Source organism: Chrysochloris asiatica, unplaced genomic scaffold (assembly GCF_000296735.1).
Source record: "Chrysochloris asiatica unplaced genomic scaffold, ChrAsi1.0 scaffold00047, whole genome shotgun sequence".
NCBI classification, from domain to species: Eukaryota; Metazoa; Chordata; class Mammalia; order Afrosoricida; family Chrysochloridae; genus Chrysochloris; species Chrysochloris asiatica.
The window spans coordinates 8,970,290-8,989,641 of NW_006408565.1; the positions used below are offsets into that span (position 1 = coordinate 8,970,290).

Consider the following 19,352-nt stretch of genomic DNA (forward strand, 5'->3'; position numbering starts at 1 on the left):
CAATCTTGCTTGCTGAAAGTGAAGAGTTATTAAAATACTTGCTGAAGAAAATCAAAGATCATAGCCTTCATTATGGGTTGTACCTCAATGTAAACAAAACAGAAATCCTCACCACTGGACCAATAAACAACATTCTTATCAATGGAGAAAAGATTGAAACTGTCAAAGATATTATTTTGCTCAGACCAACCATCAACGCTCATAGAAGCAGCATTCAAGAAATCAAATAAGGTATTGCATTAGGCAAATCTACTGCGCAAGACCTCTTGAAAATGTTGAAAAGCAAATGTTGATACCAGGTTGAGGACTAAGGTACACCTGACCCAAGCCATGGTATTTTCAATAAACTCATATGTATAAGAAAGTTGGAAAGTGAATAAGAAACACCGTAGAAGAATTGATGCATTTGAGTTATGGTGTTGACAGAGAATATTAAAAGTACCATGGATTGCCAAAAGAACAAACCAATCTTCTTTGTTGGAAGAAGTACAGCCAGAATGCTGCTTGGAAGCCAAGATGTCCACATGTCGTCTCTCATACTTCGGACATATTGTCAGGAGGAACCAGTCTTTGGAGAAGACGATCATGTTTAGTAAGTGGAGGGTCAGAGAAAAAGAGGAAGACCCCCATCGAGATAGACTGGCAAAGTGGCAGTATCAGTGGCCTCAAGCATGGCAACAGTTGTGAGGATGGCCTAGGATCAGGCAGTGTTTCGTTCTATTGTGCATAGGGTCACTATGAGTCAGTATAGTAGTGAGGACTTTTGTTTTCTTTCCATTGAGATGCAATCCATACAGAAGGCTGTGCTCTTTGATCTTCATCAGTAAATATTTTAAGTCCTCTTCACTTTCAGCAAGCAAGGTTGTGTCATCTGCACATCGCAGGTTGTTAATGAGTATTCACCCAATCCTGATGCCATGTTTTTCTTCATAGAACCCAGCTTCTTGGATTATTTGCTCAGCATACAGGTTGAATAAGTGTGGTGAAAGAATACAACCCTGTCGCACACCTTTCCTACTTTTAAACTATTCTGTGTTCCCATGTTCTGTTCGAACAACTGCCTCTTAGTCCTGGTACAGATTCCTCATGAGCACAATTTTAAGTGTTCCGGAATACTCATACTTCGCAATGTTGTCCATAGCTTGTCATAATCCACACAATCAAAAGCCTTTGCGTAGTCAATAAAGCACAGGTAAACATCTTTGTGATATTCTCTGCTTTCAGCCAAGATCCATTGGACATCAGCAATGATATCTCTTGTTCCACGGCCTCTTCTTAATCTGGCTTGAACCTCTGGAAATTCTCTATCAATGTATGCTTGGAGCTGTTTCTGTATTACCTTTAGTAAAACTTTACTCGCATGGGATATCAAAGATATTGTCTGATTATTTCTGCATTCTGTTGGGTCACCTCTCTTTGGAATGGGCACAAATACAGATCTCTTCCAATCAGTAAGCCAGATCATTGTCTTCCAAATTTCTTGGTATAGATGAGTGAGTGCCTCCTGTGCCGCATCACTTTCTTGAAAGATTTCGATTTTTATTCCATCAATTCCTGGTGCCTTGTTCTTTGATAATTCCTTCAATGCTTCAGTATCATTGGCTTCCTCCTTCAGTATCATTGGCTTTTGATCATATGCTACCTCTTGAAACAGTTGAATATCAACCATGTCCTTTTGGTACATTGACTTTGTGTATTCCTTCCATCTTTTTTTGATGCTTTCTGAATCATTCAATAATTCCCAGAGAATCCTTCAGTAATGAAAGTCGAGGCTTGATTTTTTCTTCAGTTCTCCCAACTTAAGAAATGCTGAGAGTATTCTTCCTTTTTGGTTTTCTGACTCCAGATCTTTGTACATTTTGTTGGAATATTTGACTTTATCTTCTCGAGCTGACATTTGAAAATTTTCTGTTCAGCTCTTGTACCTCTGACTGATTGTCACCCTGTTACGAATCGGGCTGCGAACCTTAAGGTCAGCGGTTCGAAACTACCATCGGGCTGCGAACCTTAAGGTCAGCGGTTCGAAACTACCAGCCGCTCCGCGGGAGAAAGATGAGGCTTTCTACTCCCGTAAAAATTTACACCCTCGGAAACCCTGTACAGGGTCGCTATGGGTCGGAACCGACTCGATGGCACTTAACAACAACAACAACATGACAAAGTAGAATTGCTCCTTAAGGTTTTTCTGACTGTAAATCTTAACAACAGCCTTATTTTCATCCCAGTGAGCACCTGGTGTGTTTGAACCACTGATTTTCTGGTTTGTTGCCTAACAATTAGCTCACTGTGCCAACAGGGCTATGTTAACTGTTAAACCACAGTGTCCAGCATAGAACCTGGAACAAGAGGCATCAACATTTTTAAATAAATCTAACAATCTAATAGTGCTTAGGACAAACCAGACATGTTCCATTCTCTGTGGTAAAGACCACAGATAACTATATCTTATGAAGAATACTTGAACATAACCTGGTTGTCTTATAAGATGGATGCCAAGCCTGATATAGACTGGGTGGGAGCAAGCAGGGCAGTGGGCATTATCTTCAGATCTTTTGAAATTCTATCTAGTAAAAGAAGATGTTTTTGTTCAATGGCGTACAGTCGATTCTGACTCATAGTGACACAGGGTTTCTGAGGCTTTACATTTTTGTGGTCTCAGAAAATCTCATCTTTCTCCCACTGAACCGCCAACATTATGGTAGCAATCCAGTGATTTATCCTATGGGGCCACAGAGCTCTCAGAAAAGGGCGCTGTTAAATGTCCTCAACTCGACAACCAAAGGTTCCAGCTCATAGTAACCCTGTATAGGGTTTCCAAGGAACAGCTGGTGAGCTTGAACCGTAGGAACATGCAGTTCAAACTGAACTTGCAGCCCAATGCATTAACCCACAGCGACACACCAGGACTCCAGAAGAAGTGTAGGTTTCTTATATCTTCATTATGCCTAATCACAAACAGGGTAAAAGAACAAACAATCCAACCTGGTACTGTGAGTTACTGGGCTGGGCAAATGTCTTGGGGCAGGGATGCAGAAGTTACTACATCACTTTAGGTTAACGCTTTAGGTAGTGCTTTGACTGACTGGCTTCTAACTGAAAAATCGGTGATTCTAACCCACCAAAGATTTACAGCCTTCGAAACTCTACGGGGCAGTTCTACTCTGTCCTTTAGGGAAGCTATGAGTCAAAATCGAGTAGAGGTCGGTGGATTTGGTTTTTAATTTTGGAGGGTGATTTAGGTTAAGACATCGTCAGATTAGTTACAGTTTGGCGGGAACAGGAGCACGCCAAAGCCATGGAAGTGACGTAAGGTGTCACTCATTGGGCGGGGGTGTGATTACGCGGCCTGGGATGCGGAAGTGTTCTTTTGATTGGCTGCATTATTGAGACACTGCCCTATCAACATCTCCCGGCTCTTTGCTTCCGCTTGCTTAGCCGGTTTTGCAGCTTCCGGCCCCTCTAGGAAGCATAGCGCGCGTTTTCAGGAGCACGATTAGAGAGGACAGGAAGAAGCGTAGAGATTCGCGATTGATTGGCTGAAGGAGAAACGTCCTGGAAGCTGATTGGCTCTGTCTCTCGCGGGAAGGAGTTTGTGGCGCCAGCGAAAAGTAGCTGTAGCTCTGCGGCAGCTGCAGGGTCCTGAGGTCCCCTGTGGACCTGCTAGCTCGTAGCTACTGGGCTTTTCTCCTGAGGGAGTCGCGACGATGATGTGGAATAGTAAATATGGAGGAGGATGAGAATCGCTTGGGGTCGGAGAGGCGTAGGGGGCAGGGGTGGAAGGCGGAGGTGTTTGGGGCTATAGAGAGACCCAGAACGGTGTTGAGGAAGGTTAGGGAGACGGCGAGAGTCTTTGGGGGAGGTGAGGTCTGGAAGGACTTGGGTGAAAGCGGCCCAGACACTGAAACATGCTGTTTACAACAGGTGGATTTGAAAGCTATAACAGCTCCTCCTACGGTGGCGCGGGTGGCTACACACAGTCCCCTGGTGGCTTTGGATCGCCCACACCAACTCAGGCGGAAAAGAAATCAGTAGGTTGAAAGGGCATTTTGTTTTATTTTATCTTGTTTTAAAGTTCCTAACTCGTCTAAGAGAGAAAATTTATGCAGGTATTATACATGAACTGATTCGATGATTATAAATTGTTTGCCCTTGTTTTCTGTACTTTAAGTGCTGTTAAGTTTTTAAACGGAAATCTTACCCGACTTTAAACTGTTTCTTTTGGCTTTAGTTTGAAAATTAACCAAATCACTAATGAATCTGCCTTGTGGGAAAACTCTGAACTTGGCTTTTGCGCTCTAAATTGTATTCAAAGTAGTTTTTAAGTTAAATATAGGATGGGGATGTAACGGGGCAAGGGTGGGGATCATGGTCTTTGAAGTCGAGTAGATATTAGTTTTGCTCTGACGTTTTACATGCAGTGTATCAGTGGACAAATTTCTAACCCTGAGGGGTCAGTTTTTTGCTTATTAAATGACACTACATACTTCACAAGGTCGTTAAAACTTAATATGATGTTATGTGTAAAATATATATACAAAAAGGCTTCACAACTTTAATGGAAAAATTCCAGTATCTCTCAGTGCCATTTTTCCATGAATTTTTTGAAACCCTGTGTATTTTTAAAAGTACTCAATCCGGTGCCATAGCTGCTTTCAATAAATGATCCCAGTTATTTAAAAGAACATGGGCTTTGGAGCCATAAGACATAGGTGGAATCAGCTTTGCCATTTTACTGGGTAGCATACTGATGTGGCGCTGTGGGATAAAGCACTGGGCTGCAAGGTCTGTTTGAACAACAAGGTCAGAGGTTCAAATTCAACAGCTGCCTGCTTGGAAATGCTGTATAGGGTCGCTATGAGTTGGAACAAACTCAAGGGACTTAGCAACGTAGTGGTTTATGTGTTGAACTGTTAATCGAAGAATTGGTGGTTTGAATTCAACAGCTGCTCCATGGGAAAAATATGAGGCTTTCTGCTCCATCAGAGATTTACATTCTCAGAAACCCTATTGTTGTTGTTAAGTTGTTAAGTGCCGTCGAGTCGGTTCCGACCCATAGCGACCCTGTATAGGGTTTCCGAGGTTGTAAATCTTTACGGGAGTAGAAAGCCTCATCTTTCTCCCGCGGAGCGGCTGGTAGTTTCAAACCGCTGACCTTAAGGTTCGCAGCCCGATTCGTAACCACTAATAGACAGCTCCTTATACAGGGTGTCTATTAGTCAAAATCAATTTTGATGACACATTACAACAATACAGGACCTTAGTGAAGCAATTTGAACCTATGTCCTTTGATTTTTCTTATCTGTATTGTGTATGGTACTAGTATTTCTGATATCAGAGGGTGGTGGTGGTGGTTATGTGCCGTGGAGTCAGTTCTGACTCTTAGCGACCCTGTTTAGGGTTTCCAAGGCTGTAAATCTTTACAAGAGCAGAAAGCCTCACCTTTTCTGCCGCCGAACAGCTGGTAGTTCCAAACTGCTGACCTTGAGGTTAGCAGCACGACTCATAACCACTATGCTACCAGAGCGTCTTATATCAAAGGGTGGTTCCAAGAATTTATAAATAAAGGTAATATATAGGAAAGTAATCTATAAAATAGAGTCCTGGTGTGGCGCTGTGGGCTATTGCGCTGGACTGCAAAGTTGTTTGAACCACAAGGTCCATGGTTCAAGCTCACCAGCCACTCCTTGGAAACCCTACACAGACAGAGTAACTGTGGGTCGGAAATGACTCGACAGTACTTAACAGCAACAATCTATAAAATGGTTACATTTAGCAAGATTGCTGTTGATTCCATCCTATAAATGCAGGGCTAGTTTGGCTTCTCTTTAGGTATCATTTCAAATATGGTTGTATGATTCAGTAGGAACAGGTTGTATGTTCTGTATATACACTGGTAGTTCTCATATACTTAGATATTGCTCTTTATTTTTCAATATATATTATTTTATACGGGGTCCTGTTGTGGTTCTCTAGGATAAGCACTGGACTGCTAGCTGTGAGGTTGGCCATTCAAACCCACCAGCTGCTCCTCTGAAACCCTATACAGGGTCGCTATGAATCAGAACCAACTTGATGGCTCTTAACAACAACAACATGTTTTATACTCCTGTTAAATAATTTACTCAATTGTATAGCAGAGGTTCCAAGAGAAGAAAGAACTGCCCAAGCTTTCAAAGCTGGTGGTGATGGTGGTGGTGGTTGTGTGCTATTGAGTCGGTTCCAACCCATAGAGACCTTGTATAGGGTTTCCAAGGCCATAAATCTTTATGGGACTAGAAAGCCTCGTCTTTCTCCTGCAGAGCAGCTGGTAGATTCAAGCTGCTGACGTTACGGTTAGCAGCCCAACTCATAACCCACTGTGCTACCAAAGCTTCTTTGAAAAGGTAGTAAATACCTAAAATCATTGTTGCAAACACTGTCAGTCCATCTCATTGAGGGGCTTCCTCTTTCTCTCTGGTCTTCTACTTTACCAACCATGAAGTCCTTCTCCAGGGACTGGAGCTTCCTGATAACATCTTCAAAGTATGTCAAACGAAGTCTTACCATCCTCACCTCTAGGGAGCGTTCTGGCTATATGTCTTCCAAGACAGAGTTGTTTGTCTTCTGGTGGTCCATGGTATATACTCAATATTCTTGATATGAGCATCTTACTTCAAAGGCATCGGCTCTCTTTCCAGCTTTCTCATTCTTTGTCTAGCTTCCACATGCATAAACCAACCAAACCCACTGCCATCTAGTCGATTCTGACTTGTGGCTACTATAGATAGGGTTTCCAAGGCTAAGTCGTTATGGGAGCTCACAGCCTCATTTTCCTACCACATAGCAACTGGTGGATTTCAGCTACTGACTTGGCGGTTAGTAGTCAAGGGGATTGAAAATGCCATGACTGTGGTCAGATGCACCTTAGCCCTCAAAGTGATATCCTTGCTGTTTAACACTTTAAGGAGGTCTTTTGCAGCAGATTTGTTTAGTGCAATACACCTGATATTATGCAAATCCAAAATCTGGTGTACAGCCTCTTTAATTATACTTTTTTTTTACTTTTACTCTTTAATTTTACTTTTCTTAGGAAGATGAAAACGGAAAATACAGTAGATTGTGAGAGATAAATCCTGGCGTTTCTAATTTCACCTGGAAATATTTGTTGTTGTATACTGTTGAGTCAGTTCCAACTCACAGTGAATCTGTATAGGGTTTCAGTAAGTGGCTAGTGGGTTTGAACTATCAGCAGGCAGTCCAGTGCTTAGCCTACAGTGCCATACCATTATTGTTATTAAGTCATTGAGTCAATTCTGACCCATAGCAACCTTGTATAGGGTTTCCAATGAGCCAATGGTGAGCTTGACTCACTGACTTTACAGTCCAATGTGTTAACCTGCAGTGCTACACTATAGCTGATGTTAAATGAATGGTAATTGTTATTTTCTCAATTGAATTTATACATCCTTTTTTTTTCCCCAGAGAGCCCGAGCTCAGCACATTGTACCCTGTACCATATCCCAGCTGCTTTCTGCCACTCTGGTTGACGAAGTGTTCAAAATTGGCAGTGTTGAGATTTCACAGGTATGTAAAAGGTTTTTCCTAAGAGTTACTTCATCGTATGAAGAATGTAATAAGACTGTTTAAAATATATATATATGTGATTTCCTGGAAAACTAAACTTGTTTTCTTCTGACCTAGGTTACTATTGTGGGCATAATCAGACATGCAGAAAAGGCACCAACCAACATTGTTTACAAAATAGATGACATGACAGCTGCACCCATGGATGTTCGCCAGTGGGTTGATACAGATGTAAGCAGTTATTTTTGAATCAGATGGGTTACTTTGGGACTTAGGAGATACTGATTTTTTTAGTCTAACATTTGAAATAGTTTTCTTATTATAAAAATAATGTATAAGCAGGACATTATAGATGGATCCTTAAATTAAAGGCAAATAGATTTGAATGCATAGAAGATTAAAGCCTTTGGAACATCCCAGAACTCCAAAAGCAAAGTAAGAAGGCAGGTGACAAGAGATACTGGAATGTAAGCTACACAAGAACAAGGATTTTTGTCTTGTTCACCACTTTTTTCCAGCATCAAAAACAGTGCTATTAACCTGAGTTAATATTGTTTAGGTAAAGGGGGGAAATATGCGTAACATTGCAATTTTTTCATTAATAAAACAAAAGCAATAAAACAACTGCGCCTTAGAAAAATGGGCAAAGAAGATGCACAGATAATTCATAAAAGACAAAGTACAAATAACATCAACAAGAATCTGAAGCTGTTATTAGTTAACAAAAGCAGGTTTAATAAACATCAAGATACCAGTTTTTAAATCTTTAAATTGGCACAGGAAAAATGAATAACAGACTTAAGTCTGGTGAGAGCAGCTTAGCACTTAATAGATACTAAATTTTTGAATGACTTATTAATTGTCTAGGGAAGTGGGTACCATTCTACTCTTATGGTATAACCTGTCTCAAAAATCAACACGGATCAGAATTGTCAGTCATAAAGATATTGCCCTAACCATTTTGCTCTTAGGGATATACTTTAATGAAATAACTTAAAATGTGTATGGTTCAACTATAAGAATGTTAATCATAGCATTATTAAGAATAATAAAAGCTAAAGCAATCTCACCATTCAGTAAAGATAGCCATGCACCATCCAGTTCAGGTCTCATGGCAAAGGAGGCAGTTCATGAAAGCTTTTAGCCACATACTGTATTTCTTCCTCTTGGTCCTGACTTTCCCTCTGTTGCTCCAGGCAAATACAGACTAATGTCTAAAAGAAAAGGCTTTTAAAAGTACTTTCTTTATTATAAATAGTATGTACATGTTGTATTTATTGTTGTTGTTGTTAAGCACTGTGGAGTTGGTTCTGACTCATAGTGACACTGCACTGGGTTTCTGAGGCTGCATATCTTTACAGGAGCAGAAAGCCTCATCTTTCACCCACAGAACAGCTGGTAGTTTCGAACTGCTGACCTTGAGAGATTAGCAACACAATTCGTAACCACTATGCTGCCAGAGCTCCTTACATGTTCTATAGAAGTATTAAAATCATTACTAATTATTATCCCTGTTACCCGTTTGGTATGCGTTTACTCCCACATCTGATCATACTTGATGTACAGTGTTGAAATCAACTTACATTTTGTGTGTCTAGCTGCTCTATTTAACAATAAGTAGGATTTTGTAATATTTTAATGGTTATGAAATATCACATTATATAAATGTACTTACTAAATACTTAGGTTATTTAAATTTTTTTTCTATTTTAAACTATGCTGTGATGAGTATTACAGTTAAATCTTAATGCATGTTTTTTTAATTATTTGCCTAAATTCCTAAAAGTAGAATTGTGCCATAATTATGTCCACCAGAAAGCATTACAGGAATTTTTATTTTTGTGTTTTTTTTGTATATGTGAGGTGCTTAAAATAAACTTTGAAATGGAAAATTAATTTTAGAGGTACTTTTTAAAATTCTAATTCTTGGTTTTACAAAACAGTAATTCCAAAAAGGCAGAGCAAACTAGTTAGGCCATATAAGAGGTTTTAGTTCTTCTGTTTTATTTATTTCTATAAAAACCATTATTAAACAAAAATACCAAAATGTGAAGCTGTTGTTTCTCAACATATCCACTAGTTCTGCTACTTTCTCTCTCTGTGCATTATTTAGAAATTGTAAAGAGCCTTTTTTCAATGTAACTTAAAACTTTGTGACATATATTTGTATTTAATTTGTTAGGATGCAAGTGGTGAAAACACTGTGGTTCCTCCAGAAACATACGTGAAAGTGGCTGGCCACCTGAGGTCTTTTCAGGTAAATTATGGTGCAGAATAAAGTAATAGTTAAAATACACTTGCAGCAAGCACTTTCTCAGTTTAGGTCTTTTAGATGTGCTTACGTAGTCTCCATTTTTGTTTTTTCTCTCTTTCCTTTATTAATGACCTTTTGCTTTCTTCCTGTATGATATTCTCTGTCATCCCACAATTCTTCTGGTGTTCAGTCATTAGTGTCTAATGCATCAAATCTGTTCTTGAAAATTTGGAAGGCCAACCAATTAAAAGAAATCCATTATTTCTTTTAACCATTCCAAAGAGAGATGACCTAGTAGAATGCAGAAATCATTGAACAACATCATTAATAAGTACAATTTTATTGAAGATAATTAAAAAATGGTTATAACAGTACATCAACAGGGAGCTATCTGAAATTCAAGAAAGAGTCACAAGAGAACATGGAACTAGGTGTCAGATGGATCTTGGCTAAAAGCAGAGAATACCAGAAAGATGTTTACTTGTGCTTTATTGTCTCTGCAAAGGCTTTGATTGTGGATCATGACAAGCTTTGGTCAACATTGTGAAGAATGGGTTTCCAGAACACTAATAGTGGTCACAAGGAACCCTTACATAGGCCAAGAAGCAGTCTTTAGAACAGGATAAAGGGGCACTATTGTGCTGGTGTGGTGTTGTGGGTTAATGCATCAGACTGCAAAGCCATTGGAACTGCAAGATTGGCGGTTCAAGCTCACCAGCTGCTCCTCGGAAACCCTATACAGGGTCGCTATGGGTCAGAACCAACTTGACGGCACTTAACAGCAATAACAAATTGTGCTCCTGTTGTGGTGCCTTGAGTTTATGCACTGGACTGCAAGGTCGGTTTGAACTGCAATATCAGTGGTTTAAGCTCACCAGATGTTCCTTGGAAACCCTATATGGGGTCACTATGAGTCAGAACTGATTTGATGGCATTTAACAACAACAATATGGTTTAAAGTCAGGAAAGGTTTGTGCCAGGGTTGTATCCTTTCACCATACTTATTCAATCTGTATGCTGAGCACATAATCCAAGGAGCTGGATTATATGAAGAAAAACATGGCATCAGGGTTGGATGAGGACTCATTAACAACCTGTGATATGCTTGGAAGGGAAGAAGATTTAAAATACTTGCTGATAAAGATCAAAGACTGCAGCCTTCAATATGGTTTGCATCTCAATGTAAAGAAAACAAAAATCCTCACAACAAGACCAATGAAAAAACATAATAAGTGGGAAAAGATTGAAGTTGTCAGTAATTTTCATTTTGCTTGGATCCACAATCATCACTCATGGAAGCAGCAGTCAAGAAATCAAATGATGGGGGGGGGGGGGAACAAATGATATATTGCATTAGGCAGATCTGCTGCATAAGACCTTTTTATAGTGTTCAGGTGCAAAGATAGCAGTTTGAGGACTAAGGTTCACCTGACCCAAGCCATGGTATTTTCAATAGCCTCATGTGTAAGTTGAACAGTGAATAAGGAAGAGCATAGAAGATTGATGTGTTTGAGTTATGGTTTTGGAGAAGGTTATTGAAAGTACCATGGATTGCCAGAAGAGCAAACAATGTATTGGAAGAAGTACAGCCAGAATGCTCCTTAGAAGCCATATTTCGAACATGTTATCAGGACGGAACAGTTCCTGGAAAAGAACATCATACTTGGTAAAATGGAGGGTCAGCGAAAATGAAGAAGACTTCCAAGGAGATGAGTTGATACCGTGACAACAGCAATGGGCTCAAATATAAAGAATTGTGAGGATGGCGCAGGTTCAGGCAGTGTTTTGTTGTGTTGTCAGTATGAGTCAATGCCAGTGTTACGGAATTCAGTTAAGTAGTTTCCATGTTTAATGAGAGGATATTGATTTTTTTTTCTTTATTGTCTTGGAAGACATTAACTTTTAGGTTAACAGTAATAGAATGGTTGAGGAAAAGCAAGGTCTTTGCCTTAATTTCCAACTTTAGTGTTCATTAGGTATAGAAAGACAAGAAATTTGAAGTTGGGGACTAAACTTCAGAGAGTTACCTTGAGCAGGTCATTAAAACATCTCTAAGCTAGTCTTTTTGGGTGGTGGTTTGGTAGTTGCCATTGAGTCGATACCAACTCATAGTGATCTGTGTACAACAGAATGAAAAACTGCCTGGTCCTGTGCCAACTTCAGAATCATTGCTACCCGTGAGCCCATTGCTGCTGCCATTATGTTAATCTATCTCATTAGTGGTGTTCCTCTTTTTCTCCTACCCTCCACTTTAATGCAAGAGGTCCTTCTCCAGGGACTGGTCCTTCCTGACAATGTGTCTGAAGAATGAAAGACAAAATCTGGCCATCCTGGCTTCCAAGGAGCACTCTGGCTGTACTTCTTCCAGCACAGATTGGTTTGTTCTTTTGGCAGTCCATGGTACTTTTAATGTTCTCCTACACCATAACTCAAATGCATCAATTCTTCTACAGTTTTCCTTATTCACTTTCCAACTTTCACATGCGTATGAGGTTATTAAAAATACCATGGATTGGGTCAGGCGCACCTTAGTCCTCAAATTGACATCTTTCCTTTTGAACACTTTAAAGAAGTCTTGTGCAGCAACAGATTTGCCTAAAGCTGTGTGTTATTTGATTTCTTGACTTCTGCTTCCATGAATGTTGATGGCTAATCTGAGCAAAATGAAGTCTTTGACAACTTCAGTCTTTCTCCATTTATATGGATGTTATTTATTGGTCAAGTGGTTAAGATTTTTATTTTCTTTACATTGCGGTATAACCCGTAACGAAGACTGTGGTCTTTGATCTTCATCAGTATTTTAAGTCCTCTTCACTTTCAGCAAGCAAGGTTGTGTCATCTGTATATCACAGGTTGTGTTAATAGAAATACTTGATGCACATTTTCTGTCATATAATCCAGCTTTCCGGATTATTTGTTCTGTTTACAATTTGAATAATTATGGTGAACGAATATAACCCTGACGTACACCTTTCATAAGCTTAAACCACTTGGTATTCCCTTGTTCTGTTGGAACAATGCCTCTTGGTCTGTGTACAGGTTCTTCATGAGCACAATTAAGTGTTCTGGAATATTCATTCTCCACAGTGTTGTCCATAGCTTGTCATGATCCACACAATCGAAATCCTTTGTGTAGTCAATAAAGCACAGGTAAACATCTTTCTGGTATTTTCTGCTTTCAGCTAAGATCTATCTCACATTAGCAGAGATATCCCTTTTTCCATGTCCTCTTGTGATTCCGGCTTGAACCTCTGGCAGTTCTCTTGTCAAGGTACTATTGTAGCTGTTTTTGTATTATCTTTAGCAAAATTTTACTTGTATGCAATATTAATGATCTTGTTTGATGATTTCTGCATTTCGTTGGGTCACCTGTCTTTAGAATGGGAACAGGTATGGATCTCTTCTAGTCAGTTAGCCGGGTAGCTGTCTTCCAAATTTCTTGGCATAGATGAGTGAGTGCCTCCAGTGCTGTATCAGTTTGTTGAAAGATTTCAATTTGTTTTCCTTCATTTCCCAGTGCCTGGTTCTTTGCCAGTGCCTTCAGTGCACCTTGAACTTCTTCCTTCAGTATCACTTGGGGTGGTTATTTAATCTCCCATTATTAACTGTGTTTGTGTTGTTTATTAATCAGAAAAGAGTTTTGACCTGAAATGGACTTGAATACACTTTCCTTTTTTTCATTTTTTTTTTTTTTTTTTTTAAATAGAACAAAAAAAGTCTAGTAGCCTTTAAAATCATGCCCCTGGAAGATATGAATGAGTTCACGGCACATATTTTGGAAGTAGTCAATGCGCACATGATGCTCAGCAAATTAAACAACCAGGTGAGTGCTTTCACTATATGTCCTGTCTGCTCTAGAATAGCATAGCCTACTTTTGTGCTCTGTCTTTGATTTTCTAGACATTTGGAGATTGGAGTCAAAAGACAGGCGTTAGTCCTCAAAATATTTTTCTGTGTACTTTGCTATTTTATTTTACTCCAAATGAAGCACTCATGTTTCTCTGAGAATTGCAGTTCCTTTAAATGACCCCATTGGCTGAGATGGCTGGGGCCTAACACAGCCTTCAGATACAGACACATAATAATTTGCAGTATGAGCTCTTACCTGCGGGATTTTAGGCTGAATTAAAAAAAAAAAAAACAATAAGTAAACATTTTGCTGCTTTTCCTTCCTACCTCTTGGTATGATGAAAAATTGTACTACTGTAACATTATTTCTGTAAATATGTTTCTTTTGAAACTCCTCCATTTTGTAACATTATTTTCTGTTGTGTGAATTCAGTCCAGCAGGTTCATCTAGAGTCTCACAAAGCCCTGGTTGATGTCTCTGGTGGTTCTGGTGGCAGGGTGAGGGATTGATCACAATAGGAGAGGCTAGAGCTTCTATATATTAATCATTGCAATACAGTGAGCATACAAAGCCTGCCCTCAAACTTACATTTTCAAGGTGAGATACACAATCAACAAGAAAACAAATATATACTTTATGTGGTATAAAACTCGTAGCTGTCAAGTAGATTCCAACTCATAGTGACCCTATAGGACAGAGTAGAACTACCCTGTAGGGTTTTTAAGGCTGTAAATCTATGAAAGCAAACCATCACATCAGAGCAGCTGATAGGATCAAACTGCCAACTTTGTAGTTAGCAGTCAGGCACTTAATCATTGTGCCACCAGGACTCTCAGGTGGGGGAGTGCCACTGAATCAGTTCTGACTCATAGGGATTCCATGTACTACAAATGATACACGTTCTAGTCCTGTGCCTTCCTCACAATCAGTCATTCTTATTTGCTCTGAAATCAATAAAGGCAAATAGAAGAGAATGATAGTATAATTTTAGATAGGGAGTCAGGAAAGGGCTCTCTGAGCTGGCATTTGAACAAGAGCATGAATTAAATAAGGTAACAAACCGATGCAGATACTTAGGCAGAGAGCATTCCAAGCAGAGGGAAAGGACTTACAAAAGCTATGGAATGGAGCAAGCATGGTAATCTGAGGTCAGCAAGAAGGCCAGTGAAGTAAGTAACGAAGTGGTAGAAGATGTGGGTGAGGAAGCATCACCAGAACATGTAAGGCTTTGTAGGCCATGGTAATGATGCACTTCATTCTAACTGATGCTAAGTCTTTGGAAGGTTATGACCAGTGAGTGATGGGATCTGATTGACTTTTAAAAAAGATCGCTGGCTGCTTTGTGGAGAATAAACCATAGGGCATCAGAAGTAATTCAGATGGATAGTAACAGTAGCTGGGATAAGAAATAGTTAACTTTCCAATATATTTTGAAAGTAGAACTGGCAGGATTTATAGGTGGAAATATTTAATTAATTTTAAAGAAAAGGGAGGGTTCAAGAATGACTCCCTAAGTTTGGGGCTCAAGCAGCTAGATAGAGGAGCGAGTTTGGACGGTAAAAACAAGAGTTCTACTGTGGATTACCAAGTATGATATGCCAGTTGAGAACTGAGTAGATCGTAGATATATCAGACTAGAACTCAGATGAAGGCTAGAGATAGAACTTTGGGGGAGTCATTGTGTAGTGATTTTTAAAACCTTGAATGACATAATTGTTAGGAAAACTGAGTCATTAGTTGCAAAAATCTGTCATGTGATCTCCAGCTTCGTTTCTATCACCAAGGCCATGTTTTCTGACGACTGATCCTTCCTCTTTGTTTCTAACTTTTGTTACTGAAACCGCAGTTATTTTCAACACATCTTGGTTGCTTCTTTGATAAAATTCTGACTGAACAAGTGGTAGAATTCTTCAATTTCATCGTCACTAGCTTAAGTGGTTGGTGTGTAAATTTGAATAATAGAGGAATTAACTTGTCTTCCTTGTAGCTGTATGGATATTATCCTATCTCAGAAAGGATTGTACAGATTTTTTTTTTTTTTTTAATGTTTTCTTGTGAATTATGTAATAGTTACATGGGAGAACATTAACTTTACATTCATTCGATCGTATATCGTTTCATTGCCATGGTTACAATCCCTTCCATGCATCATCAACCAACCACAGGGTATACCTACCCCCTGGTCGTCAGCACACAGCCCCTCTCCCTCTCTGGCTCTAGAGTCCCCAGCCACTCCATCTCTCCACGTCATCTTCTCTGTCTCCATCTCTGGCATCACTGCTTCTCTGGGTAGGGTCCAGCTCTCCTCTCTTCTCTCTTGATGGTCCCAGGGACCGCCGCTCCTAAACTGCAAAGTTAATCACTGCTCTCCTTTTGCTACACAATGTCTACCTTTACATTTCCAACCCTCACAGTCAGTCCTGATAGCAGTTATTCACTATTGTGCCACAAAAGACCTATCCCCGTCTCTTTTCATCAGTCCTGCCCAGACAGACTGGATACTACTCAGTGGAGATTCTACCTTCCTTCGCGCCCTCTGGATCTAGGCTCCCTCTTGAAAGCTTGCAAACCAGTCATTTCTTGCCATTGTAGCGCCACACACCCCGTATTTTGGGTAGCCAAAATGTCCAAGTTGCCCATCCCTGTCTACTCTGTGTATTTAGGGGATGGGAATGATCCTCGCTGTAAAGATTTGTTCCCTCTTTTGAGCTACTGCATCCATAGGTGTAGGTCAAGTTCATCAAATTGTATCAGATTACTCTTCTTTTCCTCTTCTCTCTTCTAGTTGAGCTCTGTTCATCCAGCTGTTGAAGCCAGGTCAAGTAGGTATTATCTGCAAGTGTGGATGGTCTTATGTATATGTCCTCTCTTATCAGCTGGACGCTTCACTCTCCACTCTAGTCCTCTGTGGTTATGTCACTGACTCTAGGCCCATGAGTCCCCAGGTCTTGCCATACTTCTGGCCAACTGGGTCTCCACTTGGGTTCACAGGAGTCTATTGAATGTGGTAGGGCTTAGCTTGTAGCTTCATTGCTGTTTTTCCCTCACTTCCCCTTAAAGGTGACCCACGTGGTCACCAATCCGAGCACATGTCTGCTTGTGTATTCCCACTGAGTTAGTCTTGGCAGGGGGTTTGCCCTAAGGGAACCTGACCACTTGCCTTGATGTCTCCTGGGCGAGCAACTTGCTTGTTCTTATAGTAATCTGTCGGACTGCCTATATTGTTTTGTATTTTTCCTGTTGGTCTTTCTTTCAAGAATTATCTTCTATTCTTCTAGCCACTCCAGATTTGTCTGCTTGTCCTTTCAAGTGGGAATTTCCCACTTCAGAAGATTCTGGATGGGGTTCAGGATTTCACCTATGGTCTTATGCAGTGCAAAGTCTCCGCAGAGAGCCTCCTTCACTAAGCATGTTGTATCTCCATTTTAGGTATTCCAATCAGTTTTAGGCAGAAAATGGACTTATAAGCTTTCTGTGGTGATATTTCTGGCTATTTCTTCCTCTCCCCTTCTCGTGTCTATTTTATAATGGTATGCAAGGGAAATCAAGATTCAAAAGACAGCCAAGCACCTTAACATTATTTCCCCCTTTTGGCCATTCCAATGATATCACAATCCCTGTATCCCAGAGCCCTGTTGTTCCAAGGTTGTGCATACATCATTGTTTACCTCTGTCCCACTGTTGTTGTTGTTGTTATGTGCTGTGGAGTCAGTTCTGACTCATAGCGACCCTGTACAGGGTTTCTGAGGCTGTAAATCTTTACGGTAGCAGAAAACCTCATCTTTCTCCCGTGGAACAGCTGGTATTTTCGAACTGCTGACCCTGAGGTTCACAGCCCAATTTGTAACCGCTACGCTACCAGAGTTCCTACTACGCACATGCAAACCTATCTAATTGTTTTCCCATCAGCCTTGATCTTCCATTCCCTTCCCCTTTCTTGTGTATTGCCCCCCTCCCTAGCACCCAAACTATCCTGTGTCGGTTCCCTACCCTGTGCTCCACCTTCCTCTCCCTCCCCTCACCCTACCCCTTCATCCCGTAACCAGCAAAAAATTCTGCCCACCCACCCCCAGTTTAATATGGGTTCTTTTTCTTAGTCTTTTACAATAGTGGTCCTGTGCAGTGTTTCTCCTTTTGTGACTGACTGATTTAATTCAACATTATGTCCTTAAGTTTCATCCATGTTATGTGGTAGCTTACAGCAAGCTCTTGTTGTTCTTCAAGGTAGCATAATATTCCATTGTGTGTATGTACCACAGTTTGTTTATCCATTCTTCAGTTGATAGACACTTAGGCTGTTTCCATCTTTTTGCTATTGTAAATACTGCTGCTATGAACATTGGTGTGCATATACCTACTTATGTTATGGCTTGTATTTCTTGTGGATAATACCAAGTAGAGGAATTGCTGGATCATAAATTATTTCTATTTCCAGCCTTCTGAGGAAGCGCCATATTGCTTTCCATAGAGGTTGGGCCATTTTGCAATCTCACCAGCAGTGCAGGGAGGGTCCCAGTCTCTCCACATCCTCGCCAGCATTTATTGTCCTCTACTTTTTGATATTTTTAGGAGCTCTGGTAGCATAGTGGTTACGAATCGGGCTGCGAACCTCAGGGTCAGCAGTTCAAAACTACCAGCTGTTCTGCAGGAGAAAGATGAGGCTTTCTGCTCCCATAAAGATTTATAGCCTTACAGGGTTGCTATGAGTCGGAACCAACTCCACGGCATAATACAACAACTTTTTTGATCTTTGCTGTTACTGCTGGTGTGAGATGGCATCTTATTGTTGTTTTGATTTGCATCTCTCTAATGGGTAGTGATTATGAACATTTCTTCCTATGTTTGTTGGCTGCCCTTATCCCCTCCTTGATTACGTGTCTGTTCATGTCCTGTGCCCATTTTTTAATTGGGTTATTTGTCTTTTTCTTGTTAGAGGTGTTGTAGTTTCCTATATATTTTAGAAATGAATCCCTTGTCTGATGTGTCGTGGCAAAAGAGTTTTTCCCATTCTGTGGGTTCCCTTTTTACTCTTTTGGTGAAGTCTTTTGATATACATAAGTTTTTAATTTTAATATGTCCCAATCATCTATTTTTTCTACTTTTGCTTGTGTAGTTTTCAAAATGTTTGGTAGCCTGTGTATTCCCTGAATTAGAGCCCTCACATTTGTCCCTATTTTTTTCATTGATGGCCTTCTTAATTCTGGGATTCACATTTAGGTCTTCAATCCATGCTGAGTTGGTTTTTGTATAAGGTGTGAGGTAAAGGTCTTGTTTCAGTTTTTTGCATCTTGCTTTCCAGTTCTGCCAGCACCATCTGTTGAAGAGACTGTTACCTCACCATGCAATATATTTAGGCACTTTGTCAAAAAGTGCATCGGCTGTATGTGGATGGGTTAATTTCTAGATTCTCAATTCTGTTCCATTGTTCTATGTATCTTTCATTGTATCAGTACCAAGCTGTTTTGACCGCTGTAGCCACGTTGTATAAAGTTTGAAGTAGGGAAGTGAGAAGTTTCCAACCTTATTCTTCTTCTTAAGTAGTGCTTTGCTTATCCTGTGTCTCTTTCCTTTCCATATAAAGTTTGTAATTGTTTTTTCCATCTCTTTGAAGAGTGTTACTGAAATCTGGATTGGGATTGTATAATATGTGTGAATTGCTTTGGGCAGTATTGACATTTTCACAAT

At 40.1% G+C, this 19,352-nt stretch overlaps 1 protein-coding gene across 1 annotated transcript in view; it reads left to right on the top strand.

The window, feature by feature from the left end:
• Positions 1-3,707: 3,707 nt before the first annotated feature.
• RPA2 (replication protein A2, 32kDa) overlaps positions 3,708-19,352 on the top strand; it is a 33,677-nt gene continuing 18,032 nt past the window's right edge. Inside the window, exons 1-6 of the mRNA XM_006862226.1 lie at positions 3,708-3,717; positions 3,922-4,028; positions 7,462-7,563; positions 7,681-7,794; positions 9,746-9,820; positions 13,524-13,640. Of these exons, the coding sequence (XP_006862288.1) occupies positions 3,708-3,717; positions 3,922-4,028; positions 7,462-7,563; positions 7,681-7,794; positions 9,746-9,820; positions 13,524-13,640 (525 nt within the window). The remainder of the gene's footprint in view (positions 3,718-3,921; positions 4,029-7,461; positions 7,564-7,680; positions 7,795-9,745; positions 9,821-13,523; positions 13,641-19,352) is intronic.